At 50.5% G+C, this 22,638-nt stretch overlaps 2 protein-coding genes across 3 annotated transcripts in view; one reads left to right on the top strand and one right to left on the bottom strand.

Moving 5' to 3' along the window:
* LOC129485126 (kell blood group glycoprotein) overlaps positions 1–22,638 on the top strand; it is a 58,653-nt gene that overhangs the window by 15,515 nt on the left and 20,500 nt on the right. The window contains exons 11-26 of one of the 2 annotated variants that reach the window (XM_063642313.1): positions 537–647; positions 2,124–2,222; positions 2,464–2,541; positions 2,981–3,081; positions 3,268–3,378; positions 3,522–3,589; positions 3,821–3,990; positions 4,335–4,430; positions 13,768–13,913; positions 16,783–16,880; positions 17,049–17,171; positions 17,664–17,801; positions 18,109–18,207; positions 18,363–18,538; positions 18,997–19,143; positions 21,471–21,683. In XM_063642313.1, coding sequence (XP_063498383.1) covers positions 537–647; positions 2,124–2,222; positions 2,464–2,541; positions 2,981–3,081; positions 3,268–3,378; positions 3,522–3,589; positions 3,821–3,990; positions 4,335–4,430; positions 13,768–13,913; positions 16,783–16,880; positions 17,049–17,171; positions 17,664–17,801; positions 18,109–18,207; positions 18,363–18,538; positions 18,997–19,143; positions 21,471–21,683 — 1,974 coding nt within the window. Of the gene's footprint in view, positions 1–536; positions 648–2,123; positions 2,223–2,463; positions 2,542–2,980; positions 3,082–3,267; positions 3,379–3,521; positions 3,590–3,820; positions 3,991–4,334; positions 4,431–5,446; positions 5,747–13,767; positions 13,914–16,782; positions 16,881–17,048; positions 17,172–17,663; positions 17,802–18,108; positions 18,208–18,362; positions 18,539–18,996; positions 19,144–21,470; positions 21,684–22,638 lie in introns of those variants that run through there. The other variant, XM_055284315.1, reaches the window with a different exon arrangement.
* On the bottom strand, positions 5,992–7,329 carry LLCFC1 (LLLL and CFNLAS motif containing 1). The gene is made up of 2 exons (XM_055281475.2): positions 7,053–7,329; positions 5,992–6,508 (listed from the first exon to the last, which is right to left on the bottom strand). The coding sequence occupies exons 1-2, from the start codon at positions 7,258–7,260 to the stop codon at positions 6,273–6,275; spliced, it is 444 nt and encodes a 147-aa protein (XP_055137450.1). The 5' UTR covers positions 7,261–7,329; the 3' UTR covers positions 5,992–6,272.

Raw genomic sequence — 22,638 nt, 5'->3', positions numbered from 1 at the left:
CCCAGTTCTACTCTGATAATTTTTTCTTTATAAGATGCTACAGTGTGATACACCATGCCCACCTGGAGAGAGGATAAGGGTGATGGTGGTAGGACAGAATTTCCATCCGCAATCTCCGTTTTGAGCAAAGAAGCATGGAGGATGGGAGTCATTGCTGGGACCCCGGAGTAGAGTGGTGGTGGGGGAACAGGGGGAACATCAGACAGCCGAGGTATGAGGTTTGGGTTCTCATCTTCTTCCCAGGAGCCTTTTGGTCCCCCAGAATGATGCCTCCTAGAGGCCTTGCTGTCAAATTCAATAGGCAATAACATGAAGGATTTGCTCAGCCAGGCTCATGAGACCAGCTCTGAGGAAGATGTGCTTTTTTTGTACTGAGCGACGATGTGCGTCACCCTAAGGGATAGTAAACTGAGATGAAATCCAGAAAGTCCAGTCGAAAGAGCCCCCTCTGGGAATGAAGATCTAGTGAAGATTGGGGATACAGATGAGGAAAGAGTCCTGAACAGGAGCCACTCATTCCAGCTTTGTCTCCATAGCCCGCCCGCCCACGATGGATGAAGTGTGTGGAGGAGACAGGCACGTTCTTCGAGCCCACGCTGGCAGCTTTGTTTGTTCGTGAGGCCTTTGGCCCGAGCACCCGAAGTGCTGTATGTGAGAGGTCTTCCCAGCCCACATCCCTCCACCCCTTCCCACCCAACCCAGCCTTCCCTCATTCTATTAACTTTGACTTCCTCAGTGGTATGTGTGATTGGGAATTGGGCAGTCAGAGAGAGAAGGGCCACTGAGAGAGGGAACCCAAAGGCCTGCTCCATCCCTGTGGTGGAAACAGTTCAGCTTCAGACCACAAAGTCTCCATGCATGACATGCTCTCACTTGGACAAGTCACCCAACTTTCCTGGTCTTGTGTTTCTTCAACCATCAAATGAGAAAATGGAGCCAGGCACGGTGGCTCATGCCTGTAATCCCAGCACTTTGGGAGGCTGAGGCGGGAGGATCACCTGAGGTCAGGAGTTCAAGACTAGCCTGACCAACATGGAGAAACCCCATCTCTACTGAAAATACAAAATTAGCTGGGCGTGGTGGTGCATGCCTGTAATCCCAGCTACTCAGGAGGCTAAGGCAGGAGAATCGCTTGAACCCGGGAGGCAGAGGTTGCAGTGAGCTGAGATCACACCATTGCACTCCAGCCTGGGCAACAAGAGTGAAACTCCATCTCAAGAACAAAAAAAAAAAAAAAAAAAAAAAGGAAAATTGAACGTTATCATCTCTAAGGCTCCTCCCTGTTATATCTAAGATTTTTTTTAACGACACATGACATGACGTCAGAACAGATGACATAATCTTGAAGAGGGCAAATAAATCACCACTGAGTACTTTCTGAGTACCTACCACATGCCTGGGACTTCTTCAAGCACTTTGCATGAACTGCGTCATTTAGTTCCTATCATTATCCCGATTTTATAAAAGAGGGAACTGAAGCAAAGAGAGGTTAAGTGACTTGCCCAAGGTCACACAGTTACCAAAAAGCAGAGACAAGGTTTGAACTCAGGCATTCTGATGCCAGAGCCCAGGCTCTCGATGTTGCCTTTCATTTTCCTCCAAGAAAGGATTTACATGAGATGGCAGGTGGCTGGGGAAGCAGTGAGTACACACTCACGTTGTGAAGCCAGGGAGACTTATGGGGGACTTGCTGGGAAGCTGAAGAGCTCAGGAGGATGAGGACAGGGAGTGGACGCTTTAAAAAAGACAGTGTGAGAACAAGAGCCCTGAGCCAGAGGAGAAAATGACAGCCCTCTCTTCCCTCTGATTTCTGAGAGGTGTTTCTGCCCCCAGGAGTGAGGACACTGTCTTTCTCCCGCATCAGGCTATTTTCCCCATGGAAAGGAACTATATCTCCCTGATGGCCCTCACGGATGGCCAGGCCCTACCTTCCCTTTGTGGGCTTGGCATTGCCTTCCTTTCTCCACAGATCCTTTAATTGCTTTAGTTGAGCTGCTGCTAGAGCTCCAACCCAGGCAGCTCCTTGGGGCCAAGGCCTTTTCCAAGGGTCAGAAGCTGTGGGCAGGGCCAGGCTGAGGCCTCTCCTGATCCTGTCCCCCTGTCCCTGGACCTCACTCCCACAGGCCATGGAATTATTCACTGCGATCCGGGATGCCCTCATCACTCACCTCAGAAACCTTCCCTGGATGAATGAGGAGACGCAGAACATGGCCCAGGACAAGGTCAGGCCAGGCGTCCTGGCTGGTGTGGGAACCTGTGCAGGGAATGGAGTATTGGACCAAGCGAGATGGGGACTGGAAGCAAGTGCCAAAGGCCCCCCAGGCACACGCTAAGTAGGGAAGCCACTGGGCTGCATACTCACACTGGGAACAATGTGAAAGGCTGGGATAGGGCAACGAGCAGGAGAAATTCCTTGCGGTAGACTCGGAGAGTGTTCCTACCACCTTCTGTGTCTCTCTCCAGGTCGCTCAACTGAAGGTGGAGATGGGGGCTTCAGAATGGGCCCTGAAGCCAGAGCTGGCCCGACAAGAATACAACGATGTGGGTCCCTGTGTTTTCCAGCTCCTTCTCAGTCCTTGACTTCTGCTCACTTCTCTGACCCTCCTGAGTCTTTGTTGGACAATTAATTTTCCCTGGGTGACTCAGCCCTGTCCTTACCCTGGTGCTTGCTGGGGTTGATGGGGAAATATCCACACTGTACGTCTTGCTGGCAGAAGAACAGAATCTTTTCAGGTCCCAACGCTTGTGCCAACACACATGCATGCATCCTGTGACTTGTCTGGGTGTGTTCATCTGTGTGCTGATATGTGTAAAGCTTGTGTGTGCTGTGTAGTGATGCCATCGGGCTGCTCTCTCCTAATCCCTGGATGCCTGCCTGTCAGGGCTTGCCTGTTTAGGGTCAAATGGTCCCATTGGTGTTTGTCAGCATGCATCTATAGAAGTCTCTGTGTGCCCAAGTCACCTCCTGCCTCTTCCCCAGATACAACTTGGACCGAGCTTCCTGCAGTCTGTCCTGAGCTGTGTCCGGTCCCTCCGAGCTAGAATTGTCCAGAGCTTCTTGCAGCCTTGCCCCCAACACAGGTATGACAGCAGGGGAGACACAGGCAGTCCATCCCAGAGAGACCCATCCATGATTCATAGGAAAGGAAGCCAGGGCTCAGGGAAGGCAGCATGAACAGTAACGGTAGTTGGGAGGGACTGTGAAGGTCTCGGGGTGGCAGGGCAATACGTGGTGGGGGCTGGAGTTCACATGTCCTCTTCCCACAGGTGGAAGGTGTCCCCTTGGGAGGTCAATGCTTACTATTCGATACCTGACCATGTGGTAGTCTTTCCAGCTGGACTCCTCCAACCCCCATTCTTCCACCCTGGCTACCCCAGGTATGGGTCACTCTCTGAGGGTAGGTAGGGAGTTTCCCAAGAGGGGCCGACAGGTGTTATGATGAATGGGACTTTCGGTTGGAGAATTGGGGTCACAAATGCTGAAAGATTCTGGGGGGTCAAACAAGCCCTTGTCTCCCCAGAGCCGTGAACTTTGGCGCTGCTGGCAGCATCATGGCCCACGAGCTGTTGCACATCTTCTACCAGCTCTGTGGGTAACAGGGGCCACTGGGAGGTGGGATTATAGGGACCCTAAGGGAAGGCCACAAGGGAGGCCTGGAGGGGAAAGGGAGGTTATTTGAGGGTTTGAGGTGGGGCAGTCCTGGGAACTTTGCCATGCTCCTGGGAGCTGGTTCAGTCTGCAGTAACACCCACATCCTCACCTCGGCAGCACCAACCCTATGTTCTCTTGCCGTACGTTCTCTTGCCCTGTTTTCAACAGTGCTGCCTGGGGGCTGCCCAGCCTGTGACACCCATGCCCTCCAGGAAGCTCGCCTGTGCCTGAAGCGCCATTATGCTGCCTTTCCATTACCCAACGGAACCTCCTTCAATGACTCGCTCACATTCTTGGAGAACGCTGCAGACGTTGGGGGGCTAGCCATCGCGCTGCAGGTATGCAAGTGTCAAGGGCCACAGTTTATGTGTACTGGCAGACTAGAAAACACGTACTCAAGCTTTCCTTCCACCATTCCTGACTCAAGTATAGTTGCATGGCTTTCTGCCCATCGCATCCCCACTGAACAGACGGCAACTTGGGGATCCCCTCCTACCCCAGAGATCCTCAGTTTTAGGACATCTATAGGTCTTCTGGGAAGTACTCTTTCTTCTGGCTCAGATCAACTTGTCAGTGCAGAACCAGTGAGCAAGGGCCATGGGTTTTGGGTACTGTGTGGAGGGACTTTCAAATGGCCACAGGTCTAGAGCCTGAGGGCCCTTCTCCACCCACCCCTACCCAGGCATACAGCAAGAGGCTGTTATGGCACCATGGGGAGACCGTCCTGCCCAGCCTGGACCTCAGCCCCCAGCAGATCTTCTTTCGCAGCTATGCCCAGGTAGGCAGTGGCCACCTCCCGCCACAGCTTGCTTTATGTCAGTTGAATGCCTTATTACTGAAGTTCATGGAACTCCCCTCCTCAGACACTCCCCCAAACACCCCAAACCCTCTGCTGCAGCTGTCCTCTCTGTCATTTTTTCTCATCCCTCCCTACCCCTTGGAATCACCCCTCAGATGACTACATGTTCTTCTACCTAATTCAGCACCCCCACAACTCAAAAGGTAGAAAAAACTCTATTCCCAGGTTCATCCAGGAGAGGAGACCATCTTTTTTCTCCTCTCATACCCCCGAAATACAGATGCCTTAAAAATGAGCATGTGGCTGGGCTCAGTGGCTCACACCTGTAATCCTGGCACTTTGGGAGGCCGAGGTGGGCAGATCACTTGAGATCAGGAGTTTAAGACCAGCCTGACCAATATGGTGGAACCCCGTCTCTACTGAAAATACAAAACTTAGCTGGGCTTGGTGGTGGGCGCCTGTAATTCCAGCTACTCGGGAGGCTGAGGCACGAGAATCGCTTGAACCTGGGAGGCGGAGGTTGCAGTGAGCCAAGATCATGCCACTGCACTCCAGGCTGGGTGGTAGAGCAAGACTCAGTCTCAAAAAAAAAAGAAAAAAAAAAGCCTGCGACAGGCTGTGTGCCACATTCCTCTTCAGACACCTGCCCTTAGGTGTGGCGCCCACTTGACATCACCTCCTTAAGCACCCTGTGCTCCCTCAACAGACTCAGGTGCCAGGTCTTCAACATGCTTAGATTAGACTTCACCCCAGAGCTCCTGTGCTAGACCCTGCCTCTCAGTCACTGATAAATGGTATCATTACACAGCCCAGGCCCTCCTCCTGGACTCCTATTGCCAGATTAAATGAACTATACATTTCAAATGCTCCATGTGGCCCTTGGAGCCCTTGATCCCCTGTTCCCCTCTTAGTCTGCTGTCCCTGATCACCCCTTGTCACCAGGTCAGCTTTGTCCTGTGGACCCTCCCCCTTCAATGACCTCTCTTCCTGCTCAGGTGATGTGTAGGGAGCCCAGCCCCCAGGACTCTCACGACACTCACAGCCCTCCACACCTCCGAGTCCACGGGCCCCTCAGCAGCACCCCAGCCTTTGCCAGATATTTCTACTGTGCACGTGGTGCTCTCTTGAACCCCTCCAGCCGCTGCCAGCTCTGGTAACTTGGCTACCAAAGATGCCACAGCACAGAAATATCGACCAACACCTCCCTGGTCACATCCACGGAATCAGAGCAAGATTTCCTTTCCGCTTCTGTTCCAAAAATAAAAGCTGGCACTTGGCTTCCGCTTGTCTCTTAATGACTTGTTCCTGCTATGTTCTATGCCTAGAAGTCATTAACTACACGGGAGAAAAATACCCTGAAGTCAGAAAAGATAAGAGGGAGAAATGCCAAAAACATTTCATGGACACAAGAAAAGGAAAGAATCAACAATTGGCGACCTGGTGGGTTTGAAGGCCACCCAGTGGACCAAAGATTGGACAATAAAGCAGTCTAGTTAGAGACGAGAAGGGCCTGGATTCAGTATCGGAAAGCTGCTCCCAATTGTTCTCAGGATTTTATCGTTATTTTATTGTCATTGCCTCCTGCCTCTAATCTGCTGTCCTGAACAAAACCAGGAGAGGTGTGGGAGAGAAGGATGTGGGTCTGCTGTCTCTGGCTCTGGGAGACGAAACTCCGAACCCGGAGAGGCAGTCAGTTAGCACTGATGGCAACTGGTATCTCTGCTGCTGAACCCTGAGGTACAGTGATGGTGATCAGAGGCAGAGAGCCATGCCTGCATCTCTTTTGGGAGTTGTGACCTGGAGCCCATGAGGGAGGGAGGGTCAGTGAGTGAGCATGAAGCAGAGATGGATATTTAGGAATGTCCGCCTCAATGGCCCTCCTAAGAAAACCATGACGCTGGCCAGACTAAAGCAGAAGCTGAGGTGGAAAGAGTACTTGTGAACAGCTGCCATCTTGGATGACTGGTCTTCTTCTTGCTGGGCCATGTCCACCACCTGCCACATCTCACCCACTGAGGAGGCCACAAAGTGCTCTTCGAACTGTTCTTGATTCTGGTCTGGAACAGGGGAAAAGGACGAGGACTGAGCCCTGACCCTGGCCTGAACCAGAAAGGATAAGTTAGAACAGGAAAAACACGTTGAAGCCTAGGGCTGCAGTCCCAATTGCCCATGTCCTTGGCCTTGACCAGAGAGGGGATGCTCTTTCTAGAGGTTTTTTCTGATCTGTGTTCAACCATAGCCCCAACTCAAACACACACACACACACACACACACACACACACACACACACACACACCATTCCTAAGGCTAGCTGCCTCCTCTAGGGTTTCAACATTGGGGGAGTCAGGGGCCACCTTGAAGCCTGACAAAAGCCAGCCAAATGCACCATGCTTACACACAAAGAAGTTGCATGCAAGCTCAGCTGGCCCATGGTGAGCCCTGACACTATTATTTCACATGATAACCATCAACGGCTGGAGTTACCCCCCATAAACCAGACCTCTGTCAGGTCTCACCCTAGCCTCATCAGTGACCTGAGGCCTGGCCTCACACAGACCTCACCCTGAGCCTCCAGACTCTCCTGTCTTTTTTTCCACCTACCTGCAGAGGGCATTTTCTCTGTCTGGCTCCCATCTTTGGGGCCCGGGCTCCCGTTCAGAGGCTTCACCTGCAGCAGCAGCAAGATGGGAACCAGGAACACTGCCCTGCAGAGCTGGGGGGCCAGGGGAGGCATGGACCTGCCCACCCGCTGCCTTCGGCCGCCCGCTACTCCCAGTGCCCAGCAGGATCCGTGCACCTCCTGCCCCATTCCTGTCCTGGCCCTCAACCCTTTCCAGGGGCATTTTCTCCCCTTCCTCTGACTTCACATGTTCTGTGACATCACAACCATGGGCCTGACCTTCATTCCGGCTCACTAGAGCATTCCATGGCGAGGCACCAGAATGGAGCACAGCCAGCAGGGGTGGCAGAGGCTTCCAAGGTGACCACAGTGGGTCATCCTGTATTTAGCAACAGAAATGACTTAAGAGCTTGCAATGTACATTCGTATCCATTATACCATTAGATCCACGTAGCAACCAGGACTGCAAAATCATAGTGTTCTCATATCTATTACATTCATAAGGAAACTGAGGCTCACAGAAAAAATGACTGTCTCACTCAAAATCACCCAAATATTAAGGGGCAGAAAAGGACTCTTGATTAACTTTTACCTTTTTTTGGAGACGGAGTCTCACTCTGTCACCCAGGCTGGAGTGCAGTGGCACGATCTCGGCTCACTGCAAGCTCTGCCTCCCGGGTTCACGCCATTCTCCTGCCTCAGCCTCTCTGAGTAGCTGGGACTACAGGCACCACGCCGGCTAATTTTTTGTATTTTTAGTAGAGACGGGGTTTCACCGTGGTCTCGATCTCCTGGCCTCGTGATCCGCCCACCTTGGCCTCCCAAAGTGCTGGGATTACAAGCATGAGCCACCGCGCCCGGCCTTAACTTTCACTTTTAAATATGATATCTTCCCACTATTCTGTGGCCTTTCTGTAACAAGAGTGGTTTCCATAGGATGAGGCCCAGAACAGATGTGCCAGCCAGGATTCTCAAGTCGTGGGCATGAACATGCTGCTCTACATGAAGCATAGGTCTGCCAGAAAATAAAGATGGGGAGGAGCATAGGGCAAGGATGGGTAAGAGCACATGCTGTGTGTGTGTATAAAAGACACAGAGACAGAGACAGGCAGAGACGGACAGAGACATAGAAAGAGAGAGAGACCGAGACAGGCAGAAACTGAGGGGTAGAGACAGAGAGAGAGATAGAGACGCAGAGACAGAGAGACAGATGAAGGGAGAGTGAACAGCGAGAGAGAGAGAGACAAAGAGCAGGGTGCCTTGCAGCTGGTAGAGCCCATTCACACCCTCTCTTCACCCTCCCCTGGTTTTCCCACTTTTCTAGCCTTTGCCCTCTTGTACCAACAGGTTGAAACACCCTCTTCTTTCATTTTACACCTTTCTGTACTCTTAGACAGAAAGAAAAGGTTGTTAGAGGCTCATATCCAACCTCATTGCTTGGCGGAAGGATTTAGAGTCTGCAGAGAAGCCACAGTGCGGCAAGGAGTCTAGGATCCCAAAAAACAGATCTGGGAGAATCCTGCCTCAGTACTTGTTGCCCTATGCCTATGTCTCTGTGCCCATGAGCACAGATCTGTTGGCAGTAACCGGCTGTGGGTAACCACCCCCAACTGCTTCCTGGGCAGAGGTGGTTGGAGGGTTGTGAGTTAGGGAGACAGAAAGAAGGCCTTTTTTCGAAAACCAGCAACAGAGACATAGGCCATTGGATGCAGGATGGCTGCTAAGACAGGTGAGAGAAGACTTTAGTCACTCCTGAACTCTCATAACCAGTTCACACCGCTCCTGCTCATCCATGCATACCAGACCTGAATGAAACACCACATGCAGGTCCAAGGACACTGCCGAGACAGGCACCCTTTCTGCAAGAGGGAACTGCAGACAGAGAAACACACAAGGAGATGCTTTCCCACAGAGGTTACTCGTGTTAGCAGACATGCCCACATGGATGCTCTCTCGCATACAGCAGACACCATCTCTTACACACTTCCTGATGGTCCAAGCCAGATGACGAGGGACTAGGGAGTGGTACAGGAGGTCACTTGAAGGTGAGTAAGGAAAGATTCAAGTAGGCAGGTGACCCTGCTCACCCCTACCTTGAACCCATTGACGTGAGATCCAAACAATGACGCTTGAATGGAAAAAACCATCACTAATCTCCTCCCTCCTGGCTATTTTGGGGGAGGAGCCTCTTGGTTTCCTGGCAAAAAGAGAAGCCATCTCCAGCCATCTCTGTGGGAATGAATGGGGAGGGCGGTTGGGGTGAGAATTGCCTCCCGGGCAGGCTTGAGTGGAAATAACTGAGTTGTTTCCATTACTTCCATTTCCTTACCACCACCACCCGCCTGACCCCCGCAGTGTTAAAAGAGATAAATTCTTGCAGAAAACAGGGAATCCCTTAAATATGTTTTCTTATTACAAAAATATAAAATGTAGAAAAATACAAAACCCCAAAAAGGCTAATAATTCCACCATCCAGTGATAATCACTTTTTTTTTTTTTTTGCGATGGAGTCTCACTCTTGTTGCCCAGACTGGAGTGTAATGGCACGATCTCAGCTCACCCACAACCTCCGCCTCCTGGATTCAGGTGATTCTCCTGTCTCAGCCTCCTGAGTAGCTGGGATTACAGGCATGTGCCACCACACCCAGCTAATTTTGTATTTTTAATAGAGAAAGGGTTTCTTTCTGTTGGTCAGGCAGGTCTTGAACTCCCGACCTCAGGTGATCTGGCTGCCTCGGCCTCCCAAAGTGCTGGGATTACAGGCATGTGCCACCACACCCAGCTAATTTTGTATTTTTAATAGAGAAAGGGTTTCTTTCTGTTGGTCAGGCAGGTCTTGAACTCCCGACCTCAGGTGATCTGCCTGCCTCAGCCTCCCAAAGTGCTGGGATTACAGGTGTGAGCCACTGCGCCTGGCCACAATTAGTTTTAAGATATAGTATTTGAATCCTTTTCTTTCTTTCTATTTTTTTTTTTTTTTTTTTTTTTGAGACGGAGCCTCTCATATTGTCACCTGGGCTGGAGTGCAATGGCGTGATTTCGGCTCACTGCAACCTCCACCTCCCAAGTTCAAGTGATTCTTTTGCCTCAGCCTTCTGAGTAGCTGGGATTGCATGTGCCTGCCACCAGGCCCAGATAATTTTTTTTGTAGAGACGGGGTTTCACTATGTTGGCCAGGCTGGTCTCGAACTCCTGACCTCGTGATGCGCCCGCCTCAGCCTCCCAAAGTGCTGGGATTACAGGCATGAGCCACCGTGCCCGGCCCTGAATCCTTTTCCTAGATGGCTGTGGCCACGTGGGGTGGGAGTGTAATTCTTAAAAATGGAAATCTAGGTATTATGTTTCCTCCTCCTCTTGATTATGTTAGAATAAGAGGTTAGGCTGCTTTGGCGTGAAGGGTTCTGGGACCTGACGGTGTAGTTTGGTGCCCCCAACCCAGTTCTCTCGGGTGCCTGGAGGCATTACTGACCGTGCATCAGTGGCAGGGAAGCTGCTCTCTGAAGGGGAGAGTTTGCAGGCGTCCTCACTTGCAGAAAGCTGAGAGAGGCATGAAAAGAAAGGAGAGAAAAGAAAAAATAGAATGGTGATGTTGAATATCACAAGAGGAAGAAATAGTAGGGAGAGAAGGCAAGGAGAGAACAGGAGAGACTCCAAATCTCTGGTCTACCAGCTGGGACTGCGGGGGGACACCATGGTCCTCACCCAGGCTACTTGTCCATGCCCTTCTCACTGGAGAGGAGAAGGTAGGCAGAGAAGGGCAAGTGAGAGGGCGAAGGCCCAGGGATGGCGGTGGGGGGGCCTGAGCATTGGGCCTCCCCTTTCTCTTCCCCAGACCCCTGGACAATGCCCTTGGCGGCAAGTCCCTGTACACCTGCTCTGTGCAGCTCAGACTGGGCCAACCTCCTCCCCTGCCGGCCCCCCATGTCCCAACCCCCCCGCCCCAGGACCAGCTTTATGGGTTGTAGTTTCCTTGGCAGGTGCTCCTTTCCTGACCTGCCTCGCTTATCAAGGCATCTACAACCCCCACCTCACCCTTATCACTCCCTCCATCTCCTTAGACTGGAAGTCACTCCACAAGGGCGTCACCCCCAGCGAAGCAGAAAAATGTCCCACAAGTTGAGCCCTCCCCACTCTTAGTGAGAACATAATTCCACCGTATCTTTTTTTTTTTTTTTTAACTTTTCCTTTTGGCTTTTAATAAGAAAAAGATCCAGATTTTCCCCCTTTTGAAACATCAATGAATAGTAGCTCCTCTTAGTTTCCTTATTTATTTTCCCTTCAATTCTTGTCCTTCTCTAAAGGTTATTTTGTCCATCCCTCAATCTTGGGAGCAGATCTCTCTTTCTTACAACAAAAGAAGGGGGCAGTCCCCACTCCTCAAGACCCCCAGAGGGAGGGTCCCAGAATATCCTCACACTGCTCTCTCACATCTTTACAGCCAAAAGATTCCCAAGAAGCAGTAAGGTCTGGAGAGTGGTTTGGAGCTGAGATCCCAAGTTCATGGCCAGTTACAGTCTTGCCACTAGTCATGGGACTTGGGGCCAACACACCCAAGAATTCTCACAGACAGAATTCTTCCTTGTTCTCATTTACCTGATAGGTCTATTGAGTGAATGCAATTCAATAATGATGTACCTCTTTGAAAACAATGAGAACAGAATTGAACAATGAGAACACTTGGACACAGGAAGGGGAACATCCCACACCCGGGCCTGTCGTGGGGTTGGGGTAGCAGGGAGGGATAGCATTAGGAGATATACCTAATGTAAATGATGAGTTAATGGGTGCAGCACACCAACATGGCACATGTATACATATGTAACAAACCTGCACGTTGTGCACATGTACCCTAGAACTTAAAGTATAATAATAAAAAAAAAGAGAACATAAATACAAGCTATCATATAGAGTAGTCACCTTTTATCCTCAGGGGATACATTCCAAGACGCCCCAGTGGATGCCAGGAAACTTAGATAGCACCAAACTCTGTATATACTATCTTTTTTCCTATACGCACGTACATACATACATACATACATACATACGATGAAGTTTAATTTATAAATTAGGCACAGTGAAGAGTTTAGGCCGGGCATAGTGGCTCACGCCTGTAATCCCAGCACTTCAGGAGGCCGAGGCAAGCAGATCGCCTGAGGTCAGGTGTTCGAGACCAGCCTGGCCAACATGGTGAAACCCTGTCTCTACTAAAAATACAAAAATTAGCCGGATGTGGTGGTGGGTGGATTACAGAAGCACCTGTAATCCCAGCTACTAGGGAGGCTGCGGCAGGAGAATAGCTTGAACCTGGAAGGTGGAGGTTGCAGTGAGCCGAGATCACACCATTGCTCTCCAGCCTGGGCGACAAAAGTGAAACTCCGTCTCAAAAAAAAAAAAAAAAAAAGAGTTTAACAACAATAAAATGAAAATTATAATAATATAAACTTGTGTGAATGCTCTCTTTCTCTCTCTCTCTCAAAATATGTTATAGTACTGTACTCACCTATTTTCCAACTGTGGCTGACCTTAGGTAACTGAACTGTCAGAGAGTGAAACTGTGGATAAGGGAAACTACTTAATATATAAAATATAATATAAAATATATAAAATAACGCAATATTACTCATTCCTCCTGGTGTTCATTCCTGGAAAGAGTCCCAAACATGGAGTCATGATTTATTTGTCGTCTACCTTTGCTCAGTTTCTGCTGTTCAACCTCCATAGTAACTCGAGGCCCCCGGGGGCTCCTCTGACCTGCCTCCCCAGGTACAAGAGAGCTTGCTCGGCGACGCTCCAGGAAGCTGCCCAGTCACAGTATGAGGACTTCTCACAGAGAGGGTTGGCCTGGGAAGTGGGGGTCAGAAACCCTCCTTTGAGGTACACGGTTGAGGACAGAGATGACCCAAGACACATAAATGGGAAGCTCTGAGAAGCAGCCCGGGGGTCTCTTGAGCCTCTTGTGGAAGGAGGATCAGCAGTGATTGAGTACTTGTGACACGTGCTTTACAGATGCTCCCGTGAGACAGCATAGCTGTTACCCCAATTTCACAGGTTAGGAACTGAGGCTCAGAAAGCTCACCTAACTGTAAGGGATAAGAGTCAGGATTTGAACCAGGCTCTGCCTGACTCTTGAGCTGAAGGTCTTTACTTCCTCCTCTCCCTCATCCAACTAACTCTGCACCTTGTTTGTGGACCCACCTTCCATCCCTTTTCTTTTTCCGAATTCCTCTGCCCCACCCCTCAGCTTCTCGGGGTCTCAGCCATCCCAGCCCACAGTTAGGAACCTTCCTTCCCCTCCTCCTTTTCTTCTCCAGGGTGGTTCTGTGGCCGTGGGGCTCAGCTCTGCAAAGAGCTCCTCCCCCTCAAGGAAAAGCACTTCTCCCCAGGCAGGGCGGTCAGTCCCCTCAGCGCACCTGCATGCACACACACCACCTCCCAACCACACACTGCACGCAGACACACCACCTCAAAACCACACACCGCATGCACACACACACACCACAGCCACACACTGTGCACACACACACACCTCACAACCCACACACCGCATGCACACACACACACCCACAAGCTGCATGGTGCATACACAACTCATACAGGAAATAAACTCAGAGTCCCAGCCCCAAACAGACCCCATCTCTTGCTCAGTTGCTGTCATCCTAGACCTGTTTCTTTCACCACATTTCTATAATCTGCTAGTGCCTGCAAGGAGAAGACATGGGGGGTTTTCTACCTAAGGCAGAAAGGCACGGGAGCCAACTTCAGAAACTTCTGCCCTCCTTTCTGGTCAGACAACAAGACTGGGACCAGCACCTGGACAAGCTTCATATGCTGCAGCAGAAGAGGTAGGCTTCCCACAAGGATCCGTGGCGCTACCGCCGTGATCCTCAGACCCTCTGACCCACCTGGGCCTGCTTTCCGAATGCAGCACCCTAGAATTCAGTGCCAGTCACTGGGACACACCCTTTCTTTCCAGCCCACCCAATTACAGAATCCCCGCTGGCCCCTTTTAGTGGTGGTGGAGGATGTGGCTTTGGGCCACACAGGAAAATCTTTGAGGGTAGACCTAAGGGCAGAGGCAGAATGACAGCCAAGGGGGAGTGAGAGGACCAAAAAGGACCAGAGGGAAGAAGCCAGGGTGTGTGGGATGGGGAGGGCAGGCAGAAGCAAGCTGCTGGAGAAGGGATGCGCTCCTGTGGGTGGTGGAAGCATGATGAGGAAACACCATTTATTTGAATGAAAGTGGATTGTGTGGGAAAGGGGAGGAGAGCTTTGTTTGGTGTAACACTGGGTGCTGACCAGCGGAGGAGGGCAGCTCAGGTCACACTGGAGGGTTCTGAGTTCAGTCCATCTGCCTTTTATTGAGTCTACTGTGTGCAGAGGGGTGCTAGGTCCCAATGACATAAAGATTGAATGAGGCTTGTGCCTGCCCCTGGAGAGCGCTCAGTTCGGGCGGGGCTAGCACACCTGCAGGTAAATCATTTCATGGCTTAGCCCTGAGGTCCAGTCCCAGGAAGAGCAGCTGGGGCAGGGACGAATCCTGTGGGCTGCCTCTGCCTCCAAGTGTTTTGGGGCTTGCCTCGCGCCCAAGAGCTGCCTGAGGGGTGAGGTTGGTGAGCAGACATTAGCAGTCACAAAGGGCTCCCCTGTACTCCAGAAGATTCCTGTGCTTGGTTCAATGCCCTGCTGTCCTCGTCTTCAAATTCTTAATAATTTTGAACAAGGGGTCCTGCATTTGCAGTTTACATTGAGCCTGGTCCCAAGTACCTCTGAGCCCTCATACTGGCAAGCCCTCTGCTTCCTCATCTCCCCACCCAATACCTCCAGTGGAACCTTTCACCTTCCTGCTTTAGAGTGGGACCCCTGGGTCTCTGAGAAAGTGAGCTTCCAGGCCAAACTTGGACCCTCTGCAGAGGGGCAGTGGGGATAGAGGCCAGGGAGGCAAGGACTTTGTGCAGTGGCCTCAGGATGGGGGTGAATTTGCAATCTCAGCCCTGACCACTCTGGGCTGGTCAGGGACACTGGGCTCCCTGGGACTGATTCCCTGGGTGAGACGGGGCAGGGAACTGACACCTCACAAAGGCCCCTCCTAGGAGCACTGCCTTAACAGGTAAACCCAGGCCCCACCTTTAGATTAAAAGCTTCTTCTTTAAATGAAAACACTTTGGCTGTGCGTGGTGGCTCACACTTGTAATCCCAGCACTTTGGGAGGCCAAGGTGGGTGGATCACCTGAGGTCAGGAGTTCTAGAGCAGCCTGGCCAACGTGCTGAAACCCCGTCTCTACCAAAAATAAAAACATTAGTCAGGCATGGTGGCGGGCGCCTGTAGTCCCAGCTACTTGGGAGGCTGAGGCAGGAGAATCGCTTGAACCCAGGAGGCGGAAGTTGCAGTGAGCCAAGATCGCACCGCTGCACTCCAGTCTGGGCAATAGAGTGAGACTCCGTCTCAAAAAAAAATAAATAAATAAAATAAAAACACTTTTTCGCCCTGGCTCCCGGGGCTATTCGAAGAGAGGGATTTGGAGGTGGGGACCTCAGAGGAGCCACTCATCAGCCTGTCCTTTCTGTTCTTCCCCCTACAGCATGTGCTTGCCTTTGGGGCCAATACACATATGTCTAGTCGGAGAGGCTCCAGCTTTATCTCTTGCTGGGTTCAAATCTGGGTATGGTAGAAGCAAAGATTAACAGAGGTTCTGTAGAATGAATATCTCAACCTGTTTTACCTTCAGACACCCAAATAAACAAGCTGTTTAGACCTTTGCATCTAAGGGTATAATGCAGAAGAAACAGACACCCCGTAACTCACCCCAAAACTCTCCACCCCCTGCAGGGACCTGTATCTAAATAACCTGAGGATGCTGGGCGCAATATAATCCCAGCACTTTGGGAGGCCGAGGCAGGCGGATTGCCTGAGCTCAGGAGTTCGAGATCAGCCCGGCCAACATGGCACAACCCCATCTCTACTAAAAATACAAAAAATTAGCTGGGCGTGGTGGTGCGTGCCTGTAATCCCAGCTACTCAGGAGACTGAGGCACGAGAATTGCTTGAACCTGGGAGGCGGAGGCTGCGGTGAGCTGAGATCGTACCACTGCACTCCAGCCTGGGCAACAGAGCAAGATTCTGTCTCAAAAAAAAAAAAAATAGCCTGAGGGAGTAGTCAGAACTTTAGTGCCTCACAAATTTCACAAATTTCAAAATGCCTAAGAAAGATCTAGCAGTCAGTCCATTCCTCCTCCCTCTTTGTTTTGGTCTCCCAAACTCCCCTTGGTTAAAGACAGTAGATTCAGCAGGCCCAGGAGCAGGGGCACCGCAGATGGAAGTGCCCTCTGTCCCGCTCTCCAACTATCCAGGATCTGAGACAGTTACTCAGGTTAGATGAATTCAGCCAAGCCTAGGGTCCTCTTCTTAGAGACTCTCAGACCACTCTTTCCAGACTACAGGTTCTCTTCCTATTAACTCTTCCCCTCCAGCAGAGCTTCAAGGGCCAATCCTCACAGGAGAATCACCATGATGTGAATTGCAAGGAAGGCCCTGGGGCTGACCCTTGCCCAAGTCCACCCTCGGTCATTCGAGTCCAGTAGGCACTTCTTTCCAATTTGTCACTGCACACTGTGTGAGTCACGTTGGTCTTAAAGAATGTCTTAGATCCCCTTTGCTCTTGGCCTCATTCTGCTCTGACTGTTTCTTCCAAACTCACGTTCACTTTTCCCCAGGATTCTAGAGTCTCCACTGCTTCGAGCAGCCAAGGAAAATGACCTGTCTGTTCTTAGGCAACTTCTACTGGACCGCACCTGTGACGTTCGACAAAGAGGTGGGATCCGGATTTAATGGGTTGGAGGTGGGGGCAGAAGAACCTACTCCTCCTCCCCAAGCCTTCGAGTTTGTGAAATAGGGCCTTGGAGGGTGTCTCTGGAGCCTGAGGCCCCTTCCTCAAGGGAATCTGAAAAGTGTCTAACATTTCTGTCTTACTCCAATCCAGGAGCCCTGGGGGAGACGGCGCTGCACATAGCAGCCCTCTATGACAACTTGGAGGCGGCCTTGGTGCTGATGGAGGCTGCCCCAGAGCTGGTCTTTGAGCCCACCACATGTGAGGCTTTTGCAGGTAAGGAGCCTACATGGTAATTCAAGGTGGAAACTTTGAGATGGAGGGTGTGCTGTTGTCTCTTAAAATTGGCCTCTGAAGGATGGGTTGGGGTGGGGTGATGGAGGGTCAGGAGGATGGGCTCCGTTGAGTTGGGAGAAACGCAAACGTCCTGGTCTTGGCTTTTACCAATCTGTGGCTTCATTTAGCATTTCCTTTCAAACCTCCCATAGTCCCTGTAGGACCTATCTCAATTTCTTTCTCTCATAGCAACACGAGAATGATTATATTCATGGCAATCCCCGGCTGGCTCCCAGTAACTGAAGGGTAGGGCAATGAGCAGGGCAGCCTGAGGGACAAATTGCTCTCACTCCCAGGCCACCCTGCCAAGCCCAGGGCAGAAGTCTAGCAAAGATCTATCAGGAATCTCCTGAGAGGGATGGTGGGGGATGCTGTGTCCCTGAGAGAACTAGGGACAGAGGCAGACCCGGATGATGGCTGTCTCTGGGCCAGGTCAGACTGCACTGCACATCGCTGTTGTGAACCAGAACGTGAACCTGGTGCGAGCCCTGCTCACCCGCAGGGCCAGCGTCTCTGCCAGAGCCACAGGCACCGCCTTCCGCCGTAGTCCCCGCAACCTCATCTACTTTGGTGAGAGCAGGGTTGGGCTTGGAGGATGGTTGGCTGGAGAGGCGGGCAAGGCAGAGGGAGGCCAGGGCAGGAGGGTCCTGCCTTCAGCTCCATCTGTCAGGCAGTTGGGAGGGGCAGCCCTTCTAGGGCTTAATTAAGCCAGAGGCCCATTCCCCCGACGATTCCTTCGTCTGGTTCTGCTGGATGAATGTCCCTCAGCCTAGAGCTGAGACGTGGGGGATGAGGAGGAGGCCATTATTTGGGGGAGACTGCCCACCCCATCCTGCCATCCTGTGCTCTCCTGCCATGGATCTCTCTGTGTCCACAGGGGAGCACCCTTTGTCTTTTGCTGCCTGTGTGAACAACGAGGAGATCGTGCGGCTGCTCATTGAACATGGAGCCGACATCAGGGCCCAGGACTCCCTGGGTAAGAGCTGGGATGGGGAGGGGAGCTGGGATGCTGTGGGGAGCAAGGAGCAGGGTAAGGAGTGGAGCTGGGACCTTTAGGAAGACCCCTGAGTGGGGATGGGGATGTCAGGGACTTTAGGCCAGTGGCCACATGACACCCTGCATCCTCCCCAGGAAACACAGTGTTACACATCCTCATCCTCCAGCCCAACAAAACCTTTGCCTGCCAGATGTACAACCTGCTGCTGTCCTACGATGGACATGGGGACCACCTGCAGCCCCTGGACCTTGTGCCCAATCACCAGGGTCTCACCCCCTTCAAGCTGGCTGGAGTGGAGGGTAACACTGTGGTGAGAGACGTTCCCCATCCTTGAGGTGTCTTTCTAATGACCCTCAACCTATCCCCGCTGGCTCTGGGAGAAACAGAGGTGAAGGGCCCACCTTTCTCTAAAATCCCTTTTCCCCCAAACTCCCCAAAGGGACGGTGGTCCCTTGCTTCCTATTCCATCACTGAAATCTTCAGCTTCATGTTCCTTGCCTCAAGAGGATTTGAGAACCTCACCGTAATGCATGTGCTATGGTAACCCAAAGCTCTAGCTTCCTTTGCCTATTTTCTTCTTTCTGCACTTTCTGGGGTTTTGGAGCAGGAAAGATGACAAAAAAGGGGAAGCTTGTAGATGCAGAGGTTTGCTGATTCCCACTGCCTGTCTGTCTCAAGGGGTGGGCAACTGGCTCCATCCAATGGAGTTGTTCTCCTCGACCACCTTCTCACACGTTGGCCCCCTGACTCATCCTGGTGGTCTCTCAGATGTTCCAGCACCTGATGCAGAAACGGAGGCACATCCAGTGGACATATGGACCCCTGACCTCCATTCTCTACGACCTCACGGAGATCGACTCCTGGGGAGAGGAGCTGTCCTTCCTAGAGCTTGTGGTCTCCTCTGATAAACGAGAGGTATGGATGCCAAGGAGGATCAGGGCTGTCATGTGAGGGAATTTAGTGTTTGCGCAGAGTCTGTCCACTTACTAAGATCCTGGGCCTGAGACACTTCCCAGCCTTGTAATAGGTGGAGATGAGAATAGTCTCCTGGGACATGGGGAAAAGTCCAATGCACACTCCTCTCCTGAGTCCCCTGTCTGTCTGCTTAGCTCCAGTCTCTTCTGCCTACCTTTCACCTTTTAACATTTCAGATGAGAAACTCCAAATAAGAGCTGTTTCCTCATATTTATTCATTGGTTCAGCATTGATATGGTTTGCATTTGTGTCCAAATGCAAAAATTTCATGTCAAATTGTAATCCACAGTGTTGGAGAAGGGGCCTGGTGGGAGGTGATTGGATCATGGGGGCAGACTTCCCTCTTGATGTTCTCGTGATAGTGAGTTTTCACAAGATCCGGTTGTTTAAAAGTGTGTGGCACCTCCCCCTGCTCTCTCTTCCTCCTGCTCCGGCCGTGTAGGATGTGCCTGCTTTCTCCTTGGCCTTTTGCCATGATTGTACATTTCCTCAGGCCTCTCCAGAACCACACAGCCTGCAGAACCATGAGCCGATTAAACCTTTTTATTTGTAAATTACCCAGTGCCAGGTAGTTCTTTATAGTAATGCGAGAATGGACTAATACAAGCATATTGAACACCTGCTGTATGTCAGGCACTGCACAAGAAAAAACAGTACAGAAATAAATACAACACAGTTCCTGTTCATCAGCTTCCTCAATTCTCATTCCCTGTTCTGAATAATTGCAACAGAGTATGACATATGCCGTAATAGTTGTGTGTACCATGCACGCAGACAGCCACATTGAGGTAGAGTTAACTTGGCTTGGATAGACGAGAGAAGATGTCACAGAGGAAATGCTTGGGCTGGATCTTCAAGGAAGAATTGGGAGTCACCAGGAAGATGAGAGAAAAAAAACAACTTTTTAGAGAGGGAGCAACATATAGACCATTCAACAATGCTGGATTGAGTGATGTGAGGGAAAGGAAAGTTTGTTGAAGACTGCAGCAGAGAGGAGAAAAGACTTCCAGGTTTCAGACGCTCCATGAGAGTGCCAAGATATGGTTTCTGTTTTTTATCTGCCACATGACAATTTCCCAGGAACCCTTATAGAGCCAGAAAACATGAATGATTATTAATACTAACGAATAGAAGAAAAGTTGAGTGGCCAGTTTGTGAGATCTTCCTCAGAGAATATCCCTGGAAACAGATACACTTTGAGCAGGATTTCTTAGGTATTAAAAGCACAATCCCACTGTGTGGATTTCACCACCACATATCCTTGGTCTTTGATTTAAGCTATTCTCAATATTCTCCAGCAGGTTTCATATGTGTCTTGGGTCAGTTGCTTTTTTCCTCCATAAATCTTCATTTCTAGCCCCCTTTCACATCCTTCACTACCTTCAGCTGCAGTTCAGAAGACCTAGACTCCTGACTTAGGACAAAAATAGAGGCTTTCTGGCTAGGGATCCTTCAGCTTCCTGCCCTACACTGCCAAGCATGTCTGGAAACTGCCCACTGTCTCTCTCCTCCCCTCCAGCTTTAATAGAAAAGATATTCGTGCTGTTAATGGCTAATCACTCTACTGTGCTTTGAATCTGCCTCTTTCTAATTTCTCAGATGCCTCCTCCCATCCATCATCCCCTCTCCTGTGTATCTTTAACGTCTCACTGGCTGCTTATATCAGAGCACCATCCCACCCTGCCACATCCTACTGCCTGTAACCTCCATTGCTTCTTTCCAGCCCAATAATACTTCTAGAGCAAATCTGACCACTTCTCTCCTTGAACTCCCCAGTTGCTTTCTGTTATATTTAGAAAAAACAAACAATGCAAACTTCCTACCTTGGCATTTATGATGCATGATGATCTGGCCCTGTTCTTCCTCAGTCATTATCATTTCTGACTACCACTCCCAATAGATTCTCCCCTCTCCCCAACCATATCTCAACTGCAAATGGGCAATGGCTTCTCAGACCTTCCTGACCTGGCAGCTGCTGCTAGCTTATGGTATGATCTTTCCTAACTCTCCCTTTACTCATCTAACTACTACCTATCCTTTAAATCCTCTTTGGTGCTATGGTGCCTTGTGTTTACTGCTATAATCATTTACCTGTATCACTAGCACAAGGCCCAGCCATATGCAAGAATTATACTATTTGTCCGTCAAAGAAGTGACTGACGAGCTGAATGAGTGATGGTTGCTGCCCTGCCTCTTCTGGCCCCCAGTGGGATAAACAGCATCCTTCTGTGTTGGTCACCCCAAGTTTCACTCTACTTCCATGCCAGGCTCGCCAAATTCTGGAACAGACCCCAGTGAAGGAGCTGGTGAGCTTCAAGTGGAACAAGTATGGCCGGCCGTACTTCTGTATCATGGCTACCTTGTACCTGCTCTACATGATCTGCTTCACCACGTGCTGCGTCTACCGCCCCCTTAAGTTTCGTGGTGGCAACCGCACTCATTCTCGAGACATCACCATCCTCCAGCAAAAACTACTACAGGTGATTCTCCTCGGAAGGGGATGAGAGGGAATTGCGTCATGGGGTGATGGTGCTGGAAACGAAGCCATGCTACTCAGGGACGATGCCACGCTCTGGGTTCCAGCAGGTGTAGGCTCCTAAACACCCGGTAGAAATTAGACATGAGACCATGATGCCAGAGATGGGGTTTAATTAGCACAAGAGCATTTGTCCAGGGAGCTGTGGATTTTCTCACACAAACTTTGAAAGAGTGCTTGGCATGAGTAAGCCTGTGCTTTTGTGAAATTTTTTGGTAATTTACAAAAAGTATCAAGGTTTTGTATGGGATGTTCAAGGTAAACTCCATTGCTCAAAAGGAGGAAAATTGTGCTCCAAGTCCATTTCTGAGTCCATTTTTGTTGTGTTAGGGCAACACACACAGCCCTGCTGGCCTGCATCCTCTTCTGTGTGCTGTCTATATGGGCCCATGGGAATAATGTGTCAGCTGTCTGACTGCCTGTCAGACACTCTGCAGAAGGATGTCTGGATTGCGTATCAGGCTGAAGTAAATACTCTCTGAGGCTCCATTTACTATTGTGGGCCTGCCATTCTGTGTTGTGGTGGCCAAGGGAAAACTAGGGTGAGGAGGAGGACTGATTCGAGGTACAGAGTAAATATAGAAACCTGCTGTTGAAGAAAGTAAACCTTCCTTTTTGTGCAACAGAAAGGGTAGATTCTAATGAGCACTTCTGAATATATGTATTTATATATATATATTTGAGGGGTTGACTCTTTGTGGATTACTAAAATTTTTGTCCTGGTGAACTGAAAATACACAGAAGATGATGTAGGTATGTGGCAGAAAGCAAAAGACCAGGAAAAATAATTTTGCAAAGCAAGTGAGAGCTGAGTGATTGGAGATTTATCTCAACGCAGGAGAGAGCAGCCGTAGGTATAGCTCAGCCTGGACTAGGAAGCAGGGTAGTTTGGGTCAGAA

The sequence above is a fragment of the Symphalangus syndactylus genome, chromosome 6, assembly GCF_028878055.3.
Source record: "Symphalangus syndactylus isolate Jambi chromosome 6, NHGRI_mSymSyn1-v2.1_pri, whole genome shotgun sequence".
NCBI lineage: Eukaryota > Metazoa > Chordata > Mammalia > Primates > Hylobatidae > Symphalangus > Symphalangus syndactylus.
This window is presented reverse-complemented; position numbering and strand designations above follow the sequence as displayed.

What these genes read in the sequence shown, in the direction of transcription:
- LLCFC1 (XM_055281475.2), bottom strand. Translation starts at nt 7,260, where the DNA reads ATGGGGCAGGAGGTGCACGGATCCTGCTGGGCACTGGGAGTAGCGGGC. An exon ending in AGAGAAAATGCCCTCTGCAG is followed by an intron (nt 6,509 to 7,052) that starts GTAGGTGGAAAA and finishes CCCCTGTTCCAG; the next exon opens with ACCAGAATCAAGAACAGTTC.